The 23,882-nt window shown below is 48.4% G+C and overlaps 8 protein-coding genes across 8 annotated transcripts; 5 read left to right on the top strand and 3 right to left on the bottom strand.

The window, feature by feature from the left end:
* Positions 1-13: 13 nt before the first annotated feature.
* BJ212DRAFT_1272170 (cation efflux protein) lies at positions 14-1,395 on the bottom strand (the record flags this gene model as incomplete). The annotated part of the gene is given in 4 exon segments (XM_041331004.1): positions 14-443; positions 458-971; positions 1,026-1,154; positions 1,203-1,395. 4 exon segments carry the CDS (start codon positions 1,393-1,395, stop codon positions 14-16), a joined length of 1,266 nt encoding a protein of 421 aa, XP_041192719.1.
* Positions 1,396-2,265: 870 nt separating this feature from the next.
* BJ212DRAFT_1355430 (alcohol dehydrogenase IV) lies at positions 2,266-3,913 on the bottom strand. Its single transcript, XM_041335667.1, has 8 exons — positions 3,711-3,913; positions 3,357-3,650; positions 3,186-3,304; positions 3,099-3,136; positions 2,872-3,049; positions 2,749-2,821; positions 2,544-2,695; positions 2,266-2,495 (listed from the first exon to the last, which is right to left on the bottom strand). The coding sequence occupies exons 1-8, from the start codon at positions 3,876-3,878 to the stop codon at positions 2,348-2,350; spliced, it is 1,170 nt and encodes a 389-aa protein (XP_041192718.1). The 5' UTR covers positions 3,879-3,913; the 3' UTR covers positions 2,266-2,347.
* Positions 3,914-4,308: 395 nt separating this feature from the next.
* On the top strand, positions 4,309-6,125 carry BJ212DRAFT_1355413 (flavoprotein oxygenase). Its single transcript, XM_041335666.1, has 6 exons — positions 4,309-4,670; positions 4,774-4,872; positions 4,929-4,941; positions 5,005-5,217; positions 5,308-5,361; positions 5,428-6,125. The coding sequence occupies exons 1-6, from the start codon at positions 4,384-4,386 to the stop codon at positions 5,683-5,685; spliced, it is 924 nt and encodes a 307-aa protein (XP_041192717.1). The 5' UTR covers positions 4,309-4,383; the 3' UTR covers positions 5,686-6,125.
* A 381-nt stretch (positions 6,126-6,506) lies between these two features.
* On the top strand, positions 6,507-11,957 carry BJ212DRAFT_1355409 (uncharacterized protein). Its single transcript, XM_041335665.1, has 26 exons — positions 6,507-6,560; positions 6,613-6,687; positions 6,753-8,318; positions 8,371-8,867; positions 8,899-8,983; positions 9,020-9,078; positions 9,115-9,215; positions 9,255-9,471; positions 9,499-9,550; positions 9,572-9,660; positions 9,703-9,757; positions 9,785-9,953; positions 9,981-10,004; positions 10,044-10,116; positions 10,138-10,170; positions 10,195-10,297; positions 10,319-10,338; positions 10,360-10,554; positions 10,585-10,617; positions 10,645-10,743; positions 10,771-10,774; positions 10,814-10,872; positions 10,897-11,007; positions 11,038-11,067; positions 11,101-11,154; positions 11,207-11,957. Exons 3-26 carry the CDS (start codon positions 6,767-6,769, stop codon positions 11,870-11,872), a joined length of 4,380 nt encoding a protein of 1,459 aa, XP_041192716.1. The 5' UTR covers positions 6,507-6,560; positions 6,613-6,687; positions 6,753-6,766; the 3' UTR covers positions 11,873-11,957.
* A 244-nt stretch (positions 11,958-12,201) lies between these two features.
* Positions 12,202-13,943, top strand: BJ212DRAFT_201055 (kinase-like protein). The gene is made up of 7 exons (XM_041342618.1): positions 12,202-12,586; positions 12,644-12,913; positions 12,972-13,055; positions 13,110-13,274; positions 13,324-13,472; positions 13,523-13,671; positions 13,720-13,943. Exons 1-7 carry the CDS (start codon positions 12,404-12,406, stop codon positions 13,797-13,799), a joined length of 1,080 nt encoding a protein of 359 aa, XP_041192715.1. The 5' UTR covers positions 12,202-12,403; the 3' UTR covers positions 13,800-13,943.
* A 1-nt stretch (position 13,944) lies between these two features.
* Positions 13,945-15,409, top strand: BJ212DRAFT_201056 (uncharacterized protein). The gene is made up of 2 exons (XM_041342619.1): positions 13,945-15,145; positions 15,207-15,409. The coding sequence occupies exons 1-2, from the start codon at positions 14,159-14,161 to the stop codon at positions 15,228-15,230; spliced, it is 1,011 nt and encodes a 336-aa protein (XP_041192714.1). The 5' UTR covers positions 13,945-14,158; the 3' UTR covers positions 15,231-15,409.
* A 273-nt stretch (positions 15,410-15,682) lies between these two features.
* BJ212DRAFT_1480976 (Cation/H+ exchanger) lies at positions 15,683-17,718 on the bottom strand (the record flags this gene model as incomplete). The annotated part of the gene is made up of 11 exons (XM_041340188.1): positions 15,683-15,792; positions 15,847-15,975; positions 16,039-16,386; positions 16,440-16,592; positions 16,655-16,693; positions 16,750-16,920; positions 16,978-17,079; positions 17,128-17,380; positions 17,430-17,462; positions 17,521-17,646; positions 17,698-17,718. 11 exons carry the CDS (start codon positions 17,716-17,718, stop codon positions 15,683-15,685), a joined length of 1,485 nt encoding a protein of 494 aa, XP_041192713.1.
* A 5,627-nt stretch (positions 17,719-23,345) lies between these two features.
* Positions 23,346-23,873, top strand: BJ212DRAFT_1480975 (uncharacterized protein; the record flags this gene model as incomplete). The annotated part of the gene is made up of 2 exons (XM_041340187.1): positions 23,346-23,541; positions 23,592-23,873. Coding segments are annotated over 2 exons (478 nt in total), but the record flags the coding sequence as incomplete, so codon positions are not given.
* Positions 23,874-23,882: the final 9 nt, after the last annotated feature.

Below are 23,882 nucleotides of genomic sequence, written 5' to 3'. Positions count from 1 at the left end.
AAACTCAATTCAATCAACTCCGAGGAGCGTGCGTGTCAACAGGGTGAAATTTCACGCGGACTTCTGAGATCTCCTTCCGCGCTTCCTTCAACGTCTGCGAGATCTTTACTTCTAGTCTTGATGTGGCTAAAACTGACATATTGCTCGGTACATCAGCTGTGAGGTCCACATACATCATAGAGCCTGCACGCTTAGCTCGGAGATGTCGGATAGCGAGTAGTTCAGTAGTGTCATGAAACCCGTTGCCGAAGGCAGTGGATGGCGGTGATGGTGAGGAAAGAAGAGGGTTTAATGCGTGTACTAACTTTCGTTGCGAGTTTGCCGAGATACCAGCATCTGTAAGCTCAGTGAACGCGCCTCCAAAAAGGTCTAAACCTTGCTTGAGGATAACAAAAGAAACGATGAGTCCTGGTGAAAGTAATAAGCAGTGTAGAAAAGAGGAACTGGTAAAAATTACTCGCCTCCTATAGGGTCTAAGGGTAATGCAGGGAATAGCCACGATCCTATAATTGCGAAAAGGGCAACAACACTCGAATATGCGTCACTGCGATGATGAATAGCATTTGCATAAAGCACTGGACTGTGTTCTTCGTCGGCAACCTTCTTGGTTACTCGATACAACCACTCCTTTGCTATGACGCTGACTGCGGCGAACCAAGCTGCGTTAGGGTCGAGGATGCCAGTATGACCATGCGAGTGGCCGACAGCAGGAACATTATGAGCAGCAGACGTAACTTGCTGGAGGAGGTCATGAAGCGGGCCGGGTGGGATTGTGGAGACAGTTGTCACCAGTGCTTCCACGAGGAGGTGATACGAATGGAAGCCGATACCCAGTGCTCCTCCGATAAGCAACAGTGACACGGTAGTTGTCCCGAGAGTCTCAAATTTAGCGAATCCATATGGGTAACGTGCTGAGGGTGGCTTCCTTGACAGTTTCCAGCAAAACAGGACAACGAAGTCACCGAGCAGATCTGTAAACAATCATGTTAGTGCGAGAAGCTAAGCTGTTAGTTGGAGTCACGGACCACTCATGGAGTGACCGGCATCCGCTAGCAATGAGGCAGAATGCATATACCAGCCCGCGAATCCTTTGGCGCCAGTCAAAGCCACATTGGAAAACAGCCCTATAAGCGTTATTCGACTTCCTCTATCGCCTAATGGATGATTAGCTACGCTTCGACTAACTAGGGATCACAACTTACCAGCAGTTTGAAGCGCCTGTACTATCTGCCCTGCGTCATGTCCATTGTCATGTTCATCGTGCGAGTGTGAGTGAAAGATCGAATGCGAATGTTTGCCATGGGCGTCCGGCTTATTGTGACGATTTACGACGTCCTGTGTGATTTCTTCACTTTGTGGACCTCGCTGAGTCGAGTTTGCTCGTCGGATTGCCATTCCAAGGTACGTTGTAGACGGATACGTAAATGACCTGGCAACAAATCAGTACTCGTCAGTTCCGGGATTCTGGATGTGCCTTGTTTAGTCTCCACTCACCTGAGACTATCTGAAAACACGAGAGTAGGAATCTTATAACGACGCTGTAGGTCCGAATGATATGATCTACTTCGCAAAGACCCCCTCGGAAAAAAATACCGGGAGACGACAGGCAAAATGAATGGAAATGATGCCAAGGACCCCGTTATCCGAGTCGAGCCTACCCCAGTGTAAGGAGCGGTCACGGCAGTGTGAACAGCCCTGGTCAAGCAGCGCTCGAGGTTCACAACTGCCTTCATGCCCGGGCTTGTCACAAGTGAGACAACAGAGATGATATGGTCTAATGATACACATATGGATGTGGACCAGGCGCAGTAGTCAGAAACACCACTGGCAGTAACTTCTCCGCTTATGGCCGAATCACCCCTCCTATAATTGTATCGACCGGTTACTTGAATTCTTTCCTATGATCCTTTCGCAGGCACTAATTACGGTTCAAGATATCAAGAAATGGGTGCCTACTAGCGCTGACTACTCTAGACTAATCAATACGTGCCACCAGCACCATCATCATGATGGATTTAAATAGTATTACCACCTTGCCAGGTCTTCCCATATTTTGTAAACTAGATTCAATAGAAGCGAGCCCCTCCACCATGTAGTCCTACAGCTATTGTTCATGCACGTCGACTGCGCTCCACTGACGCACCTTTCTATTTCCTTCGACAGAGATGGTCATATTTTCCATGATGCTGTTCAAACCTCCAAAACCAACAGAAAAACCACCCACCTAAACCTGGTTTAATTTCCTCGACTTGTTCGAGGCTGGCGTCGCAAAAAATAGTTGAGTGAGGCTCGTGCATATAATTACATTGGTGGCGTTTATCATACTCGATAACGAGCAGGGCTCAAATTAGTAGATACTCTCCAAAATGATCTTCACCTTCGAAAGCAACTCTTCATCCTCTTGACCAACTGCACGGATTGCGATCTGTTCAATGTCGGCCGTTGGCACACCATATTGGCTCAACGTCCTCTGCAGCCCGAGGTCTTGTACAAGGCTATGGAAACTGAGAATTCATTCTGGGCAGATGGCAGAAGACACTTGCCTAGTGATCATGTATGATAGTTTCCTGACATCTCCATCTACAGTCCCAGTTGATGGCTCTCTGAGATATAATAAGGCCTCAGCAAGGTACTCCTTGTCCTCTTGGCTTGCTATTTCCGCTTGTAGGCTGACAACCGGCGCAAGCGTCAAGCACTAGAAATAGATTGTGGTTAGGAAACTAAGTACGAGTTCCGGAGTGCACTGACTGAGGTGATGCCATGCGGTATTCCATAGGTTGCCCCAAGCTTATGACCAAGCGTGTGTGATAATCCTAACGAGCTTCACCAGATATGATCGAATGTAAGCCGCCCCCGCGTGAAATAACTTACCCGCGCATCTCAACCTTCCGCGACCATAAGCTCATCCACGACGCAACTTGCAGCCTCTGCCTGGCGACGAGATCTTCGCTGTCTTTCTTTGATAACACGAGAAAACGGAAAAGATCGGCGATGGTAGCATGGCATAGCTTTTTCATTGGTAGGGACACTCCAGGTCTGTATAGATTCTCTGTTTCCAGGTATTTAGAAGCATGGGACGTTGTGTATTATCCTCTTACCAACTGCATGATCCAGCGCACGCATACCAGAAGAAAGCCTTTGAAGCAAAGTGAGCATACGCGGAGGTCACTGAATTGATGATCTACCATAATTGTTCAGGTGTTGAAAGAGTCAGCTCTGCGTCCAGTATGATCCCAGCCGGAGAAAGCTTTTGATGATTGTGAAGTACCTTGTCACCCTGTTTATTGGTATAACCCGCACCACTCTAGAATATATAGATAAAAAAAGGAGTTATATAAATCGCTTCAAGATTTTACCGTGTACTCGGCCGCACTCAGGGTTGTTGGTATTGCGATTTGCCGAAAGAAATCCGGCTCTTCGCCAGACGTTTCTTGTGCTCTTTGTTGCTGCAGTCTGAAAATAATAGCCTTTGACGCATCGATGGGAGAACCTCCACCAACGGACACTATAATGTCGGCGTCGACTTCACAAAACTTGGAGACGCCGTTCTCGATACCAGCCTCAGGAGTATGCTCCCCGATTTCCGAGAAAGTGGCACCAAATGCGTTGGATTTCTTCAGGATGTTCTCGATTTGTTCCACAATGCTGGTCTACGTGTCCGAGTCAATTATACGATTGACAAGTCTGAAGCGATTCAAACACCAACTCACCTTGTTGCGGAGAGACTTTCCTGTTACGATAAGTGCTCGTTTGGCTCCAAGGATGTTCAAAAGTTCTGGGAGTGCGGTTTCAACGCATTTGGGCCCGTAGTAAACACCCTTGAGTGTGTCAACATATGCGTAAGACCCAGCTGGCACTGTCTCATTGGCAGTCGACATCGTAGTAGACAAGATGTATTAATAATGTTTATGACCTGTGGAGTTTGATATCGTTCAGTGAGAGGACTATCAAGATTAATAATCGCAGTATCATAACTTATCATTGCAATATCGACCAATGCCCACTCAGGAGGCGGCGGCCCGTATGTGAAACTCGTCGTGCACTCGCTGACACGAATATCGGAATAAGCGATAAGTTTCTTGTTGTCGACTTGCACAAGATTTACATCGACCCTTAGTTGTTACTCTGGCCCAACCGTCTCCGTTAAAGTCTTGACATGACGCGCTCGGCAAAAACCACTAGGCCATTAATTATGAGCATTAATGTCGCTACATAGCAGGTTTCTGCCGGGCCTGTGAATTGTTGCCGCGGACGTGGACTTAATGCAACTTGCTGCTCGGTAACAGTCTATTTTTATATTAGTCTTCTATTGACTTTCTAAGAATCTCCCATCTCAGTGAACGACGTCTATATAGTGGCAGCAAATATTTAAATAATACGACCATGAGCCTCTTGCAAAAGTGTCGTCGACTACCAACATTGGCTCCACTTCTGGTGGCCAGGAGACCCTCCAGGATCCAGCTATTCTCGTCCATGAACAGAAGCGACGAACCTAGCGAGAACTCTGGACGGCTATTCAACTCTGCCGTCTCATTCCGCGTTACTGACCCACCAAACCCCAATTGGCAACTGAGACAGGGCCTCCCAGACCACATCGAACCTGGAAAGTCGTGGAAAGCCGAAGAAGAGAAAGGCTGGAAGACTTGGAACCTCTCAGACATATCGCCAAGGTACGCGACCTCATGTAGTACTGTACAATTACTGGTAGCAGTCATTTTTGCTTCTCAAACCTAACCTTGTCGTTCGCATATCACTGACTCGGACTGCTGACAGGGAGGTATACCCTTTATTGACTTCATGCATCGTGCCTCGCCCCATTGCGCTCGTGTCCAGCACGTCTTCTGACGGAATGCCTAACCTTGCCCCGTTCAGGGGAGTTTTTTCAGCACATTTTCAGCTGACCGGTCTGACCTAACTTCATTGTACAGTTACTTTTCCATGGTGCGTCGAGCATCTTCTTGAACGCCTTGAGATTGACTTGTCTGTGCTGCTGGTACATGAAAGGTCGCGCATAACCCGTCGTTATTGAGCATTTCTTTCTCCCATTCTCCGCGGACTCGGAAGTCCAAAGACACCAAGGAAAATATACTTGCGACGAAACAGTTTACCGTAAGCATCATGAGCGAACCATTTATAGAAGCAGCGAATATCACATCTGTCGACGCCCCTGCTGATATTGACGAGTGGGACATCAGTGGTCTAACTGGATCGACCAGTGTAAGTTCATTTTCGTCTAGCAGCCGCTGCGGTTGCGGGCCATGTGTCATATCCGCGTACGTATTGACCGCAATGCTTACCCTTACATAGATAGACGTGAGGCCCCCGTGGGTCAAAGAAAGTGCCATCGGTTTTGAATGCGAGGTAGGCATGTGCTTCATTGTTTTTTTTCTTCTTTGCCGTGCTCGCTTATTAATGTCCGCTTCACAGTTGTTCCATTCATACGAGATTTGTCCGCCCAATTCAGGCGAGGTCACGAATACATTGGTCTTGGGCCTTATTAAACGGGCACATATTAGGGAGTCCGTTTTGACTGCAAACGGTACCGTTGATCCCGCTAAGCTTCGCGCCGTGTCACGCTTAGGCGGTAATATGTACGCGAGGATCGGTGAAGGTTTCGAACTTTCCAGGCCACCTTGGAAAGTGATACGAGATCAAGTCATTTCTGGTGCACCTGAATCAAAGTAGGAAGATTGTTACACTACGATGGATACGAGTACGTATTGATAGATGGGTCCGCATGTTCATACCAGTTTGCATTTGGAAGGTTTCAGGTCGAAGAATGCGAACGTTTCGAAGATGCTTATGAGATGCCAAGATAACGTTCCTTTGGGGAAGCATCGACCACTGAGAAGAGTCACGGATATGGAATGCCTGTCGATGGACCTGATCTTTGTGGCCCACTTGGCCCGGATAAACGACGATGTATTTCTCACCGCATGGAACAAGCTACACTTCCCCATGGTACTCGGTCGAAATGAAGCAAAGTGTAGACCATGGGGCGCATGCTACTCAGGCCTTGAAAAAGATTGATTAAAAGTTAGAAACACAAGGCATAAACGTGGAGTGATGTCACGAATGCACTGCTACATGCTGCAAAAGATGAAGCCATGATGCAGAGCACGATGCGCGTGCCTTACTATCGATAATTGTTTTGACAAAGAATGATCTTCCAGTGCAGATCAACACCGGCCGCGTGCGCACATCAACTGGGAAAAGGACACCAACGAACAGGTGACTATTTTGACAGGAACAACATGTGTTAACTAAATTTACGGATATGGTCCACTATTCACCGCGTTAACATCACTAACTGTTTGAAGAAGCGCAGTCAACAGTCGCCCTGACTCCTTGAGGCAGCCAGTGCTCCTTCGTATAGATAGTTGAGACAGATGTGAGCATGCATATGTGTCCGTATATCATTCCACAGCCTTGTACTCCGGAAGCTTTTAGTCACGTGTGTAGAAGTACTTCCGCCACATTCGGTCTCTTGCAGTTTAGAGCCTTTCTCTTCGTTTGTTCTTCCCCAACATTCAGCGCTCAGCGCTTAGCTCAGGTACTAGGTGTGTTTTCAGTTCTATTTTTCGTTAATAATACCCTTGATAAGTTTTAAAGACTGTCGTCTGCAACAGATATTTTGCTACTGAGGCGTACCCTAACCTTCCGGGTCGGACACGGCCAACAAACTACGTGAGTCACTTTTAAAATCCTATAAGCGTAAAATTTATCTACGTTGATGGCTTGTTTTGCTCTAGCATTCTGCCCGGGCATGGAGAATGATCCAGGGTCGGTCGCTGAACAACGCGCCAATGCGGTCGCGAAGCTCAAACGCGCTGCATCTTTACCACGACTGAAAAATGGGAGGCGGCCCCAGATGCACAATGAAGTTGTTAGCGAAGGCGAGAAAACCCTGCATGACGACGTCCAGGATCAATCGCAGGACACGCCCCCCGAGTGCGTCTCTAATATTGACTACAAGCCGAATGTACAGCCCGAAGAGAACCCAGGCACACCTGAGCCCTCGAACGTAACCCGCAAACGCCGCTCACGCTCACGTTCTAGGGGTTCTAAGGATCTCAGAAAGTTCAAGCCTCCCCAGTCTCCTTTGCCAACGTCTGTTACGCCGAGCAACGATTCTTCACCTGACGATTCACCTCCCTCGCGAGGTGAATACCTTCCGCACTCGATTCTCGCACCAATACCCTCCCATCTCAATCCGTTACCCACTTCTCCGTTCATCTTACCTGGTTTCTTGACACCAGAGAGCCCCTTTCTACCTTCTGGTGCTTCTTCTCCTGTCCCAAGATTTCCCACATTGGAGGCTCTGGTATCTCATCAAGGGCTTCAACGATCGAATAGTGCAGGTGCAGCCCGCATGCTTACTTTACAGAGCACATTACAAAAGCTCACGGGTGGCACGGAATTAATGGATTCGACATTTTCATCCCCGGCAGTATCTCCTCCGCCTTCTGGTACTAAACTCGGTCGGAACAATACTGTGTCTGGTGGGGAAAGTAGCGAACGTAGCACTGCTCGAAGGCTTATGATGGCTCAACTGAACAAGAGGATGATAAAGGAGACGGATATAGAGGAGGAGGAAGATCCTCGACCGTTTAGCCCCTCAAAGCGACGTCAAAGACGACGTTCAAAACGTCAGTCCGCTAATCCTCCTGTGGTGTCAACCACAGATGAATCCGATCTTGTTTCGACCACCAATACCACGCCAAACCGTTCCAACACTCCTCAACTTCAACCCGGGGAATTAGCCCCCAACATCCAGCGTACATCTTCCACCACCCCCATACCCCCGATACCAATTTATCCTCCTGTAACCCCAAGCATCAACCTCAACGAAACCATCAACTCCAGCCGTCAATCCACCCCCGTGCGAGCTGTGCCACCCTCTCACTTTGATCACGCGGCCAAAAAAAGACGGGAGAGTGTTCTGATAGAGGATCCAGATGACGAGGACCGGATTCCCCCGCAGTCAACGTATTATGGATTACCAGGCGCTCCGAGTCGGCCATCTCCTAGCATTTCCCCTCGCCTTCCTTATTCATCAGATGTCTCCACTGACTCAGCCTTTCCTGATGCAACGAGTGTGCCAGTATTCCTGGCCCCCCATCTTGAGAGGACTCCGTCTCGGCAAGCCAGATTCCCATCTAGTCCCTTCGCGAGACCTCATAAAGAGATATCGTTATCATCCGACCAGGAGGAGGAACGCGATCAGGAGGAGGAAGAATTTTTCCCAACAGAAGCTTTTCGACGGTCTCCATATCATGATGGTCTTAACCGAGAAATCAGTTGGGTGGCAGAGCCAGGTGAGTGCTGACTGTTTTGGTTGATCAGGATGCCTCATTCGTTTTGCCGTAGTGCCGGAAACTCCCATGCCTGTGCATGAAGAGACAGAAGAGGAAGAGGATGACGAACCGCTGCAGGATGAGCCGTCCCAACAAATCACCGAAGATGAAGATGACCATCCGCCTCCGGATTCGCCTAGAGAAGGGTTTAATAACCAGATCGAGGAACCGTCATCTCGCGCATCTTCTGATTCAAAGGAACTTGTTGTGGAATTAGAGACATCTCCCTTGCCTACGCCCGCACTCACTTCGCCGACGCCTTCCTCATTTGCCAACCTGCCTAACACCACTTCCATGGTCCGCAACAGCGATGAATCGGATTCCCAACAGTACCCTCAGCGGCTTTCGGTAGCTATTCGCATGCACAGTGATAAATCTCCGGTGGCAACTGAGCCTGAGTCGACTGATCCCCAGACAGTCCGGGCAGAGACTCCCTCCAGGCGCGAAGGTAGCACATGGAGCAAGATCGTCCATACTTTGACGAGGAGCGCTTCAAGTAGCGGACGTCCGGTCTCGGACAAACTCGATTGCGACAAGGGAGAGAAGACAGTACACTGACTCCAGTATCAGCCGGGAGAGTGGAGCGAGTCTTCCAAGCCCGAAAATCGATAAGAACGACAGCATCAGTTCGGCCACATACCCACACGGCCAGCCATCCTCAGCATCGACTTCGGTTCATTCATTGGTCCAAACCGCTCCTCCCAGCAACGGAGTATCACCTGTCCCTATGACTCCCTCCACTGATCCTTTGGCAAAGTACACACACGAAAAACTTATGCCTTTCCCTGGGATCAAGAAGCTGCAAGAACAATGGAACCACCGTCAACCCCTCTTTTCGTCTACTCCTGATATCATTCTGTCGCATCATGTTGAGGCTGATATACCGCTACCATCGAGTTCTTCCAGTAATACCCCTTCCAATTCTCCCGAGATAAACGGGGATAGGAAGTTATCACACCAGGCATCAGACACCCATCTGTTACATATCTACAAGGCTCAAGCACCACAACTTTCTGCGTCTGCATCTACATCCTCTCATGACCACTACCAGCATGGCAGTCCCCACTCGCCGTCTCCCATCATGCTGAAGTCCCTTCCAACAAACCGAGATGGGGTCCGGAGATGGCTTAGTGCCAGGAAGTTGTTCCCTCAGCCTTCACAGTCGCCGGTAGGCAACTCGCCTCCAACGCCTAGTCCTGAGCAGAAACCCGCAGTAGCGTCGAAGAAGCCATCGCTATCTGACCTATTCCGATTGCGGAAGGAGAATGATTTGTCTGCCGAGCTCCAGGATGAATGGGTTGATGTTGATCGTGACAAAACACGGGGTTCTGTTGGCAATGGGCAGCTGAAGAAGGCCAATGGTGAATTCTCCCCAACCAGTCCAAATGGCAGCTTTATCCGTGACGAGCTTCAGAAGACGCCGCGAGCCAGCAAGATCGCTAGGCCTAATAGCCAGCCGTGCTCTGCTACAGATATCTCTCTAATACCCCTCACCCCGGCAACCCCTTCTCCCCCTGAATTTCCATCGTCTACCACGCCTGAGCCTTGGTCTTCACTGTCCGACTATCCCCATCCCACAACATCCGAGTCTTCTTCGTCCAACACTTCTTCGCATTATTCAAGTTACCCTGCAAAAGGTGGCATATTGTTGGAGCGCTTGAATGAGATGCTGGGCCGAGGTTCGAGAAGCCCGGTATGGCTAACTGCCATTGATGAGCCTCCGCGAAGGTTTCTACGATGCTCTCCAGTCTTCCAAGTCGTGAATTCTAATATCTGCAAGGATCGCTTCCTCTTCCTGTTCAACGACATTCTCGTCATTGCTAAACCTCGTCCTGAGGATTCCGATACGTTCCTCGAGGTGACGAAACCTAATCCTGCTGATCGGAAGTTTACCGTCAAGAATGTGGTATTGCTACGACAACTATGCTTCACCAGCGAGCGTGAGGAGCCGTGTTCAAAAGCCATCCCAAGAACTCCTGCAGTACAAGCCTTCGTCGAGCAGTTCTCCATAGACCCGGATAGTGCAGTCGCGTTGCTCTTCAGCAGCTCGGATCATCGTGACGATCCTGCACTTGCGCAACTTCTGTTCAGAACTCCACATATTGACAGGGTGCAGCTCGGTGATTTTCTGTCGCGGCGTACAAGCCGTGTTGTGCTCAAGCATTACCTTGACGCTTTCGGGTTTATTGGAATAAGAGTGGACAAAGCCCTCCGGCTGTTCCTTCAGTCTATTCACATTCCGGAGCGGAGTAGCCACGGTGTCACTCCTTTCGACATTCTTCTCGAGTCATTCGCGAATCGGTGGTATGAGGCTAATGCAGTTCACATTTCTTACGACAAAGATTTGGCCTACCGCTTCACGAGAGCCATCGTGCAGCTGAATGACGTCCTACATGGTGCTATCTCTCATGAGCCGGGTCAAATGGGACATCCCAAAAGAAACATTACTGCAAGAGACTTCCTTGAAGCCTTCCGACGTCATGACAATCGCTTATCTGACGAGTTATTGGGGGATGTCTATGACTCTATTCGTCGTGAGCGCCTGTGCCAAGCGCGCAACCCAACGTCTGGCGGCCCCCCAGAGATCACTGTCACTTTCAAACGCCCACTTCCTCCGCGACTCACCTACCGGGTTCAGTCAGAGCCAGTCGTCATCCGTATCCCACAACCAGATCCACAGTTCAGTATTGAGTTGTTTGGGCACGATCTGGTGTTTGACCCACCTGTGCTATCATTTGCCAAGTCGGCGGAAGCTTCCTTCCGGGTGACGGGGCGCTTCTTTTGGACTGAAAACGATGTCCATGCTGCGGTCAAGTCCGAATGCCCTACTATATACCGGCCTAGCCCAGAGTTACACCATAGCAGTGGAGCGTGCTTTCATGCGCAATACCTTTCAGGTGGCATTTTTGGACCACAATGGGGCCAAGCGCAAATATATGTTCAGTGTCACTGACCCTGTTGTTCGTCACGAGTGGGCAGTTTCGCTCAAACGGGAAATCGATGCCTCTGTCGCAGCCAGTGATCATCCATACGGCATAAACTGGCCGTCCCCGCAGACAGCTCGCTTTTATAAAGCATCGTACAACATGTCATTCAAGGTGTTGCAAGATACCCTACTCAAGCTATCAGCTTTCCTGGGCAATACCAATCCCTTTCCCTCTAAAGTTGACCATGCACTCGCGCGCCTCACCTCATCCGGCCTTCATACCCGTGACCAATCTAAAACCTCTGTTCGACTCGGTGTGAACCGTCCTTCGGAGCCAGTGCGCTCGAAGTCTCGGAGCAAGATGTACCACCGCCATGGACCGGGAAAGATGGAGTCGGAAGGCAATACCCTCAGCTTCCCTCTCGAGAGCAGCGATGATGGCGGAGATGATCCTGACACGCAACTCAGATCGGATGATCAATACTGGTCAGGAAAAGATTTAGCGATGTACTGCAAGCAAAATAGCTCTATCGCCCTTTTGCTGGCATACCTACAAGTCAGCACACCAGATGTTAACGGCTCACAATGACAGTCCTGTTCCGGTGAGACTTTCGTTTTGTAGTATATGCCAACAGCTAAAACTTTGTCCTAGTGTCTTGTGTTTGTTCTCGGTCTCCCGTTTGAAATCTGCTCTCTCTATATCTCACGCATCCCATTCATGTATATTCAATCGTTCTGCTGATCCATTCTACACATCACTATTACTATATCGTCCACTATCATTACCGCATCTTTCCCGTCCTTAGGCCACATTTGAATTCATGATACATCCTGGAAGGAAAGCGCCAGACTTAGTTCCAACATCGCATGCAAAGATCATTTTCCTGATGCTATTATTGTATACCAGTACCATTAATATTACTGCCACTCGATCGGAATAACCGTTTCCGGCTCCAAAAGCTCCCGCAGCCGTCAGTCTACTAAGGCGGCTGTACATCCAGTGTCCGCTACTTTGAATCTTTTCACTTGTAGTTAACTAGATGCCCCAGTAGGGCACGTACGACGTATCCACTGCCTCGTGTCAAGTCCCAGTTCTTGTCTTTCCCTCGAGGGACAGGTCATGGCTCGTATCTATGCTGGTGCGAATGCACAACTGGGACGCTCATGGTATGACTATGGTGAGCAAACTATGTTTTCCCAGTTCCGCCACTGCATGAATTATTCAGATAATTTCCGAATCGAGTGGAGTTCTCCCGAACGTTATGAGATCGTAGATCGTGTAGGAGGCGGGAAGTATAGCGAGGTGAGAATTTTGTAGACGGATTTCACGGATTTTCAGTCAACCACTGGTACTTTATAGGTGTTCGAAGGGTTGGATACCGCAAACTCTGAGACCTGTGTCATCAAAGTACTCAAGCCTGTAGCCCTCAAGAAAATCAATCGTGAAATTAAGATTTTACGCAACCTCACTGGGGGCCCAAATGTTGTTGCCCTTCTTGACGTCGTTCAAGACCCTTCATCAAAATACCACAGCTTAATCATGGAATATGTGGATAATGTGGAGTGGAAATCACTGTACCCAATCCTGGGTGAGGTAGACATCAAGTTCTATACTTTCCAACTCCTCAAGGTATGTTCCACGACTTCATAAACCAGTCTATGGGCTTCTTTTGATGGTAATTCACGAGGCTTTGGATTTTGTGCATTCGCGAGGAATCATGCATCGCGATGTGAAACCAGGAAATGTCATGATTGATCACCGACACCGGAAGGTACGTTTCACATGTGCTCCATCACCGTGAGATCGCTGATTAGTTGAACTACAGCTACGGCTCATTGATTGGGGGCTGGCTGAATTCTATCATCCTGGGACAGCATACCATATTCGCGTCGGTTCACGGTACTACAAGGCGCCCGAATTGCTCGTGGGGTATAAGCTGTACGACTACAGCCTTGATCTGTGGAGCGTGGGATGCATGCTTGCTTCGATGGTGCGTGATATTTTCACGTTTCGCTTATATCCTTCTAATGATTCAGTAGCTGTTTCGCAAAGAGCATTTCTTCCGTGGTTCGGATAATGATGACCAACTCTTGAAAATCATGAGAGTTCTAGGATCTGACAGTTTCGATGGATACTTAAAGACATATGACATACCATTTGAGACGGACATGGAGGCCCTTCTGCACTCGTAAGTGGCATGTGCTTATCACGCATTTAAATGCTGATATCCCGTTCCAGTTATCCAAGACAGCCTTGGGCACGTTTTATCAATGCTGAAAACCAGCAGTTTGTAACACCAGAGGCACTGGACCTTCTTGATAAATTACTTCGTTACGATCATCAGAAACGGCTAACAGCACGGGAGGCTCAAGCCCATCCATATTTCAGTAAGCACGTTTATTTCCGCTCTGCTTCTCTTCTCAAGGTATCTGCAGATTTGGTCAGACTCGAGGCAACATCAATTAAAGGAGACTCAGCAGAGTACGTTAACGACTCTGGATTCTGCTCCATGTAATGTACCTAGGGGGGTCATGCTGTGTAGGTGTACTTTTGGATCTCACACTTGTAGGGAGTCTGTTGTATCGGGCGATGCTATCACTATTAGGGTCAAGACACTCATATTGGAGAATGTGATCAGAATTCAAGCACGCGGTGATTGTATCAAAACAGGAAAGGCCAATGAAGTGGCAACGTGTTAGCCCCAGCAAAAGCAACGAGGCAAACACACGTTCTTGAACATGTTCAATTACTCCAGGCTTTCTACATGCCCTCATTCGCGTCTATCACCAGGCCAAGGTAGTGAACTGGGAAGATATAACGCATCACATTCATCTTTACGTCCTTCCAATCTAACCTGCGTCAGATACTTAGTGAATGATGGACCCAGACTACACATATCACATCCGTTCCAGAGCAATTAGCAGCCCTCACCATCCTAATTCGCTTTCCCAACTCAGGTGTACCGAAGTAGTAGCTGAGCTACCAGTCTCCCCATCACCAGCATCCCGACTACGCTTTCCACGACATGAAGATCGGACTTGCCCATCTGATTATATCAGCGCCCGTCCTGTCCAATGGAAACGCTTAAATCCTCACGCGCTGGCATGCGTCAAGGAGCAGGAGCACTACATGCATGACAGACATGAAAACCCAACAGAGCAATGGGTGAACGATCAGATTCACTTGGCAAGCCGGCCAAACCATGGGCGCCGCTGGATGAAGCCCACGGAGACAGATGAGCTTCGTCATAGAATGCGGGACGAATTCCTATACGAACATGAGGTGGAAGCGCATGGGTGGATGACGTACGAAGAAGAGATGAGACGAAGAATGCGGGAGCGCGAAGAGGAGAAGAACCGCCTGATACAAAACGAAGTCAGACGAATCCAAGCCCGCGTTCGCCAACGGAGGGACAGCGAGAGACATATTATTGCTGAAGAGCGAAGGCGGGAAGCCGAGAAGGCTAAGGAAAAGGTGATGAGGGACCGAGCAAGGCTGGAACGAGCAATAATAGACGCTTGGAACGTATACGAGTTGCGATGGGTAGCGCTATCCGCTGCGTATGACGGGATCATTCTAAAATTCCGTGATATCCCATGGCCACTACTTACTCCTCCGTTGACTCCAAGTGAAATCACACCAGAGGGAATCAGAGCATTCATTTTATCGACAGCCCATTCCCAAGAGCAGTCCCCGAAGGAGAGGATACGCGCTGCTCTCCTCCGCTGGCACCCAGATCGATTCTGTCGAGTGCTAGGGAGAGTGCGAGAATCGGAGAGGAATGCTGTCGAAGAAGGCGTAGGGATTGTGGTTCGAGTTCTCAACGATCTTCTAACGAAGGACAACAAGGCCTCTCAAGTGGTAAGCCCCGTTCCTCATCAAAACGTAGCTCTACGGTCTGCTCACAGCTAGTTCACTGCAGGCTAGACGAGGATCGATGTTATGAGTGAACGGATTGCACGACGCTGGCGGAGTCGCAAAGGTCTACTCCCATACCTGGACGCATATCGCAGTATTTCCGTGATTTTGATTCTAACTACACTGTGTACAAAAGCAAAGGACGTTCAAGTTCCTGTTAAAAAGGTGTTTTTGTCATAGCAGACTCCGCCATTAGCCATTAATCTGGAGTTTGTTGGGGGTGCCAAACTGAAGCCAGATCCTGCCTGCAGGGCGTGTGAGCTTTTAGAGTACGATAACATTGCATGATCAAGAAAAACACGGTGCTCAATCATCCGCGGAAAGCGTTGCTGCCGAAGAGGGGCGAAGCGATGATATAATAATAAACAGGAAATCACGAAGCTGGTTATAATCTACTATTACATATGGCGAATGTCAAAATATACATCCGGACTTCATGGATGTACAAACACAAGAAGAAGAAACTGGCAGCCAGACCACTTAACATAGCGGGTCTGCAACAGGAGTATGGTCGGCCGATGTTTTGCTTGACCGAGTCGTGCGAGAGCATGCGATACGACCAATATTGAAGAACGGAATTGATAAGCCATCTACGTACATTTGAAATCAGCGACAAGTACATTACTACCCGCTACAATACTTACGGATGATGATAGAACCAAGGACGACAAAGGACACAATAGGCTGAATAGTTGCAGCGAGGCACTGCGCTTGATCTGCAGGTGGATTCTCCGGAGTAGGCAGACGTGTGAGCGCTAAGGCAGACACGAAGACTGCACTGACTCCCATCTAGGACACATTGATGAGTGGTGAAAAATGATATTCGACAAACTTACTGGGCCTGTATGCAGGATTCAGACACTTGAGGTGAAAGCAATGCCATAGATAAAAGAGCTGCTCACCGAAGTGACCAGAAAATAGAGCTTGCTGCCAGCTCTTAATCTCGGGAACAAACTTGTATACAGCCAATAAGAATGGAATCCGCCTCAAGACCATAATAGCGATCACAAGGAGAACAAGCTTCCACGGAGTGATGCCATACTCGGGAAAGTCATAGGCATGAAAAGGTAGCCAAGCGCCGATGTAAATGAAACAACAACAGTTCAGGACATAATCTATCACAGAAGAGAAAGAGTCATCTTCTGTCTGTTTATGGAAGTGCCCATCCCAGGATATTGCACACCCTGGTGGGAATGTCAGATCCTACTGATATGAAGCATGCAGACTGGATGCAAACCTGCTGCAAATGCTGCAAGAAGATCATCCGCACCAACGGTGCTCGCAATTCCCATAGTAAAGATGGGGAGAGCCAGGTACTGAGAGATGTAAGATCCATGATTTATAAAGCCCTGTTTATGGGATATCTTCATGAACTTGGAGAACAAAAATCCTGATTTACAAATGCAATGCAATCAGATACATATAGTCAGATGATCAAGCGACATCATTGACCTAGAACGGCCCCTAAAGTGGTGCCAAGGATGACCTGATCTGTGGAAAAAAATGTTGAGAACCTTACGAAGCGTCGAAAACCCAATAGCACAAACATAGCCATCCCACCAAAAACCACTTGCCAATAGCAGTTTGAACGGACGTCTCTACGGTGAGATATATAGATATCGAAAGAAAAGGGTAGGCAAGGCCGTCATTGGCTGCGGCCTCGGCCAACAAGATGTGGCGGATATCCTCGGGAACATGTTTCTTGGCAAATTCGCCGTCTGAAAAACAGCTGTAGATATAAGGGATACTTCATGATCAGATTCGGTAGAACTGACGCGTGATGGCAGCACATGTTACCGGGTCCGTAGGGGTCAAGCAAGCGGCGATGCAAAGAGCCGAGACGTAATCGAGTTTCGGGAACAACACGTGGATGACCGCTAACAACAGTGATTAGTGAGTACGCAATTGCATCTGCGATGACTTACCGGCCACCACAACCCAGCCAAACGCCATGGTGGGCACAACCATTACGAGTAAGCTCTTGGCATGCTTTTTCATATATGCACGTGGTAATTCGACTCCAGCTGCAAACAAGCCGATTACGAGGACGATGCGCATGACCTCTAGCGTTATGGTATTATTCAAGGAACCCCACGAATGGGGTGCGAAGATGTTGCTAACGAAAGGACCAATGATGATCCCGAAGACGAATCCCAGGACGACTTCATTGACATAAAGCTGGTGGAGAAATGTATTATTTGTCAAGGGACTGAGGGTAATTGCACACCTTCTCTTTGATTAGGAAGGACACCAGCGAGAACTACGGTCAACAGTCAGCGTAGTGCGCTGTATAACAATTGTCATGGAGGCAGGTAGACACCACCCAATGACGACCGCTCGTAGTCAACAAGGGCAACAACGAGTACATGCATTCGAAAGGAGTTGGGACGAACCAATGCTGTAAACCCACCGAGACAGATGTAGGAGGGCCCTGGCGGTGACACCTGAAAGAAAAATGAGTTGTTGACAAAAGACCAGCCACTAATCGCACGAACTTGCAGTAAATCTAAAGCCATGGTGATGGTGCTGTCGACAAATCTTTCAGAGAGAACCTCACCTGATTCCAGTGGTATTTATCAAAGTAGCCGTAAGATTACTGTGGTCCAACAGAGCCGGAAATTAATCAACCATAGGGAGACACGGCAGTCCGTCCACCCTGATAGACAGATATACAGTGACGGTAATGAGTCATTCCTGAAATGCTCATTGCGTCAATTACACCATGTACATAGATGAAAGGATCCATTCTGGCGCTGAACGACACCTCGGTAGAAATGAATCTGCCGATTTGTGACGTACAAGCGCCTATAAATTGGCCTTTCTCAATCGTGAAAGGTTTTGTGTCTCAAATTAGGTTAAGCCCTCTGTGGAGACAATCCAGAGCCACCTCACAGGGCCAACGAACGCTGTAATAGGAATTAGTGCGGTTGCAATGCTGAAGCAACATGAATATGGTGCGGTGGAGTTGCTTGCCAGGTTTGTGGATCTTGACATATGAATTACAGTTGGAAGTCAAGAATCCTGACTGCTGTAAACATTAAAGTGGGTGGGATGGGTTCCACTGATCGACGGCCAATCAGAAGGAGGCCTTCTGTCGCGTGGATCCCGACCAGTATCAGATCTGGCAGTGGCGCCATCGTGTTCATCACGGTGACACGAGGACCCAGGTTATGACTGGGGCCCGACGATCTAACGTTCTGCAAACAAGATCGTTCTGAATAGTAACCTTGCCTCGACAAGTCAATATCAGGGCAGTAAATTGTAGCAACTTGAGGAGAATTCGCTGTATACACGCAACATGTAAGGTGAACTGCCAATAGCATATTCCGCTACTGAGGCTGTTTCTCGCCATCGAAAAGAAAATGTCAGCCCCGTGCGTGCGAGGACATGTGGAAAATGGTCAGTATGTTGGCAGGCGGGTAGGAAATAGGCAAACACGAGGAAGTAGTAGACAGACAGACACCAGTGTGAGAGACTCGCAGGGACAAGAAGAAATGGAGGTAAAGATCCGGATGGCAAGCAGGCGAGATGGACGGCTAGGTTCTGTCAGCTTCAAGCGCCTAGGTACTACTTGTATGCTGATAGGCGCTTGAAATCATTTTCTCCCAAACGTCCAGGCGTCTGTATGCTGACTTATGGGCGCCTGAAATGTCAATAAAAGAAACGTTGGCGTGTGTGGCCATTAGCTATGGGCTACACCTTGTGCAGCTTACAAACCCCGAATAGAATGTACTGTAAAAGATATATTGCATGAGATTGCAGCATGTATGCAATTTATGTAAACTTACGAACAGATATGTGCGAAATGTAACTTTAAGCTTGTACCATGCACGCGAAGAGCAAGTAACGTTCGTCTATCGGGACATGACCGGGACCCCCCGGACCACGAACTCAGCCGACTGCAGGTACGTACGTTAATTTTATGATTTTCGCTATAAAATCAGTTGAACTTGAAGCTTTGAACTTTGAAGCTTGAAGTTCCGAAGATCCGTCCGACTCTCTTTCAACTTCGTCACACAAGTAGCACACCTCTTCCAATCCCTCCTGCTAATATGTCCTAGCTAACGATGCTCCTCTGCCGCCCTCGTAAATCTTTATCTTTCTTTTTTTCTTAATGTTGATAGTATTACTCAGGGACTCTACCTCGTTATTTTGCTGGAGGCCTGTGCGCACCGAAAACATTCATCATCGTGTTTCTTAAGTACTCCCTCCACCCACCAATATTGCGTTGCCTACCGCGCCCTATCGTGACCATCTACACACTGCAGCTGCCGCCTCTTGCATTCTGCCACTGGAGCGGGACGCTCCAATCAAACCTAAGCAGAACGGAGCAAGGCAGAACAAGCAAGAGGTAGCATTAGGGGACTCGGCAATAGCCGAGATGACATTAGCACAGGATAGAGAGCGGTAGCGGTAGTCAGACTTAGACATCATCAGCATCTTTCTGGTTCATCTCTTCTGACAGCCGGGCTGACCAGGTCCACCACCCCTGCTTACCCCACTGCGCCTTCTCACACTCTCTTGCATCATTTAGTGAGTTTTACTTTCTCTCTTACCAAAGTCAATTTTTCTGCCTTCTTCTGCCCACGATATTTATCCGCCAGCATTTCCTGTACTCAACTCCATCTCACGTCATCCATGGTAATTTTTTCTTCTGTCTCTTCCTTTTTATATATCACCCCTCGTGCGCCCGCTACTACCTTGCGCATGTAAGGTTTCTCATTTCTCCTTGTCTCCTTAACTTTAGTAGCCTTCTGTATCCTCCTGCATCATCTGAAACTGTACTCCGCCCTCTTGCAACTTTCTTGCATACTCTCGTGCCTTCTCATACCGTCTAATACTGACTCGCATGCCATTGATTTCACCTTTTCTCCCTCCATTCCGCCGCTTCATGCATCATGACTCCCTTCGCTTCGATACCTCATTTTACGTTCACACTTTATTCTGTATTTGTTGGCTATAGCCTATAGTTGAGTGTACTTTAGTGGCTACTGCAGATTTGATGTACCCATTATTGTGATCGAATGAGAATGCATATAAGTTCATTACCCACTCAAGGGATCGCCGGGAAACACAAATATCACGAGAGTTGTAGCGGCATGTACCAAGAGATACCAATATGACAAGGCTCCACGACTAGCTCCGAGTCACCACGTGTCATGGCTGAAGCTGTATTTTACGTTCATTCATAACTGTATCACTCAGCGCTTGCAATGATAGTACTAGTGCTTATGTTCTCCGGGATCGAATCTTCAGTCTGAGGGGTCACATCACCACCCCTGAGGTCCTCACACCAGGGCATTCACGCCGTGGGTCCTAGATTTAACTGTACCTACATAGAGTATCACTCTGCAAAGGACATAAATTGGAATCCAAAAAGGGCGCCCCTGAAGGTGCTGCGTGCCGCATGGTGAGGCGTTGGGTGTAGTCACTCATTCCCGGGCCATGACCCGGGATTGAACGTCCCCTTTCACTGTCAAAACATTCAAATCAGGTAGCCGCCACCATTACCGCTGCGGCGGATCTCCATTGCCAGATGAGCTTGGCATTCCGGATCTCCCCCATTTCATTCGGCGTTTTTCATATGATCAACTTCTCGACATGTTCGCTATCAACGCCCTCGGTACAGTACACAATGTACATTGTATGGTAGCAATAAATCTATTCATCGAGGACATTATCAACTTGTGGAAACTCCAGATCCTTGATTCCTTCTGCATCTAAGTCAAGAAGCTCATTAAAAAGTCTTAGTCAATCCTCGGCGCGAGAACAACTGAGTAATTCTCTAATCCAGCGGGTGAATGAATCAGCGGCGGGCACTGAGTGCATCATTTCCTCAGCGGAAAAAAACTCCTCCCCGTCAACATCTTGGATGAGGTTTTCTGCGAGCTGAGTTATTCCTTGCCTCCTGAAGGCAATGCTGCGCCGCTCTCATTTACTGTTTCTTGCCAATGGAGCATCCGAGTCATCGACTATTTCATCAGTGTAAGCCGCTTCTTGACATCCCAGTCTCAGGAATTAGCAGGATAGGTAACGTCGGGCGTGCAGACTCTAGATCAGATGATGAATGGAGAGCTGGTGTAGTGAAAATGATTGGTTGTATGTAGCGGCACTGCCAGTAGTATATAAGCCCGAACACCTCTCGCAGTAATTTTTTTTTGGTCATCAGATTGAGTCCTTAATTCGGGGTCAGTGTTGAACATGTTTTTCGTCATATGCATCTTTCCTTTATGCGGTGAATATGCTGTCCAGCCGCAGTGACATGTAATTCACATTCGCACAGGCGTTTCCTTGGCAGGTTTCCACCTTCATGCATTTGATTCTGTACACTTAATTTGTCGTGACTAGACATAACAGTGTTTCCTTGGCAGTGTTCCACCTTCATGTATACACTTAATCTGTTGTGGCTAGGGCTTGCAAAAGTGAAATTGAATGTTTCATTGGTGAAATACTGCAGTGGTCGAGCACGAAGACGAAGAGGTGCCTGTGACATGGTTCATATTATTGTTAGGTTTGCTCTGGTGTTAATATACAACGATAAATACAGCGGACCGTGAAAAATGTATGCGCAAATCAAACCGTCACCAAACTCTGCATTCAGGGGTTGAACTTTGCATGGTTTTGATTGTTTTTTTGTTGACGGCGGCCTGGGCGGCGCCTGAAATAATTTCCTTTTTCTGACAAGGTTCACGCGCACGTTCAGGCCTGCCCTCCCTCACATTGATCATCATCACCGTTCCAGATCTCCCGCAATCATGTCGCCGTTTTGGCGCAAGACTGCACATATGATGAGTCGCACACGAAACACTTTCATACCCAGTTTTTTATGATCCCTTGTATCACCCAATGTATCACTGCGATGTCTTTTTCACTTTCTGTGCGTGGTTGCAGCAATTCACGTCTTGAGCCAAATCTCCCTGCCTCCGCCGATGCTATCTCTGCCGAAGGCGCCGCATCTGATGTTCTGGTACGCCTGGGACAAGATAACATCTTATTTTCACGCGCTCACTTTGAGATGGCGTCATACATGCACTGTAATGTGCTTCCTGAGCGCTTTGCCCATCACCCTAGTGCGGTTCCTTTGGATACTCGTTTCTCTCTTGTAGCCACACTACTAAATGCTGATCCTGCCGGGTTTGCTCATATGCCTTCGTACCATGCGGATAACCTAAATGCGCTGTCGGCTCCCACTCCCCGCACTGTTACCCAGTGCCCCGGCTGCCACCGATCCGTCAAGTGACTGACAACTGATACAGTGCAGGTAAATAGGCAGTGTAGAATAGGCCGGTCAAATGTAAAAAGATACTACTTGTAACTTAAGGCGATCTCGATGGCCTGCAAATACAAAAGGCGTTGGGTGGACTAAAGCCAACGAGATTTTACATGAACAGCACTGAACGGCTATCATTGAAATATTGACGGGAAGGCCATTCCTGTGAAGGGTGTTGAATACGACTCTGGGTCTTGGGAAACGCCGGCCAGACACCAGGAACGATAGAGACATATGTATTGCATAGATCGTGGAACGTTGTGTACAAGCCTTCGGGAAGGAATTGACTGGTCAAGGGCGTCCGAGTCGGGGATTTGTGCGGGCCGCCGCTACTAACTGCTGCGCAACCTATGTGACGTTCTAATACATAAGCACTGTTTCACGACAAGGGCGGAGTTGCAGGAATATGAAATATCTGGCCCTACTAACTTGCGTATATTCTAGCTTGGGTCAGTTCAGTTGGTGGATCAAGTACCATCTATCTGCTCTGAAGTCAGAACAATGACAACAACCCTTAAAGTGTTGGGAAATGTGCATATATATTATGCTACGGCACCTCATGATGATATTGAGGCATGCAGCTGGCTCTGGATGCACGGCGCACGAGTCAGTGACTGCGTTGTGGGAGTTCCAGTTCGTTGTGTTACATGGTGTTCTACGAGGCTGAGCACTGAACGAAGCAAGGGATCGGAGACTTGACAGTCTGAGTTAAAGAGTTTGTATAATTACTGAGTCTGCCCTTTCGTAGTGTGGCGAATATTTGGCTCGGGATTAGTAAACGTAAACGGGCGCGCGTCATCATGTGAAGTGACAAATCCGAATTTTTGTAGCATTCTTCTCGGATTTTAGTTTTTGTCTACCGGGTACCCCACTATGCTCAGGACTGTTACACGACTGCCACTGCGCAGATACATCCATACGAATGCCGGCTCGAGCGCGCGTGTATTCAAAAGTTATCCAACCAGGTCTGGACTTGCACTGGGAGCTACCGTCACGCTTGCTGCATACATGGCTTGGTCGCTGAGCTCGGACAGTCAGCGAATATCACTCGATGCTCAACCTGTGTCCGGTACGTGTTCATTTAGATTAACAGTAAGCGCTGTCCTGATACGTTCGTAGCACATAAGAAGCTTCCGGTCTCCACAGCTCCCTCACCTCCCGCTGCAGACTCTCCAGCTCCAATACAACAAACAGAAGAGGCATCCCCTGAGACGTCAGTACCCGTGATAGAGGAGGATGCGGATAAAACACCACCTGCCGCACCAGCAGAAGCACCAAGGGAAGAACAGTCGTCTGGAGGTGCCTATAACCCGGTGACAGGTGAAATCAATTGGGACTGCCCGTGCCTCGGTGGAATGGCCCATGGTCCATGTGGTCCACAGTTCAGAGAGGCCTTTTCATGTTTCGTCT

The sequence above is a fragment of the Suillus subaureus genome, assembly GCF_016647635.1.
Source record: "Suillus subaureus strain MN1 chromosome Unknown BJ212scaffold_17, whole genome shotgun sequence".
Classification (NCBI taxonomy): domain Eukaryota; kingdom Fungi; phylum Basidiomycota; class Agaricomycetes; order Boletales; family Suillaceae; genus Suillus; species Suillus subaureus.
This window is presented reverse-complemented; position numbering and strand designations above follow the sequence as displayed.

Coding starts and splice junctions, on each gene's coding strand:
- BJ212DRAFT_1355430 (XM_041335667.1), bottom strand. CDS start 3,878: ATGTCGACTGCCAATGAGACAGTGCCAGCTGGGTCTTACGCATATGTT. Junction 3,305..3,356: donor TGAGTGCGGCCGAGTACACG/GTAAAATCTTGA, acceptor TATATATTCTAG/AGTGGTGCGGGTTATACCAA. Junction 2,822..2,871: donor CGGAAGGTTGAGATGCGCGG/GTAAGTTATTTC, acceptor TATCTGGTGAAG/CTCGTTAGGATTATCACACA.
- BJ212DRAFT_1355413 (XM_041335666.1), top strand. CDS start 4,384: ATGAGCCTCTTGCAAAAGTGTCGTCGACTACCAACATTGGCTCCACTT. Junction 4,671..4,773: donor CTCTCAGACATATCGCCAAG/GTACGCGACCTC, acceptor GACTGCTGACAG/GGAGGTATACCCTTTATTGA. Junction 5,362..5,427: donor CCATCGGTTTTGAATGCGAG/GTAGGCATGTGC, acceptor TCCGCTTCACAG/TTGTTCCATTCATACGAGAT.
- BJ212DRAFT_1355409 (XM_041335665.1), top strand. CDS start 6,767: ATGGAGAATGATCCAGGGTCGGTCGCTGAACAACGCGCCAATGCGGTC. Junction 8,868..8,898: donor CTTCAAGTAGCGGACGTCCG/GTCTCGGACAAA, acceptor GCGACAAGGGAG/AGAAGACAGTACACTGACTC. Junction 11,008..11,037: donor GGGTTCAGTCAGAGCCAGTC/GTCATCCGTATC, acceptor CCAGATCCACAG/TTCAGTATTGAGTTGTTTGG.
- BJ212DRAFT_201055 (XM_041342618.1), top strand. CDS start 12,404: ATGGCTCGTATCTATGCTGGTGCGAATGCACAACTGGGACGCTCATGG. Junction 12,914..12,971: donor ATACTTTCCAACTCCTCAAG/GTATGTTCCACG, acceptor GTAATTCACGAG/GCTTTGGATTTTGTGCATTC. Junction 13,056..13,109: donor TTGATCACCGACACCGGAAG/GTACGTTTCACA, acceptor GTTGAACTACAG/CTACGGCTCATTGATTGGGG.
- BJ212DRAFT_201056 (XM_041342619.1), top strand. CDS start 14,159: ATGATGGACCCAGACTACACATATCACATCCGTTCCAGAGCAATTAGC. Junction 15,146..15,206: donor ACAACAAGGCCTCTCAAGTG/GTAAGCCCCGTT, acceptor AGTTCACTGCAG/GCTAGACGAGGATCGATGTT.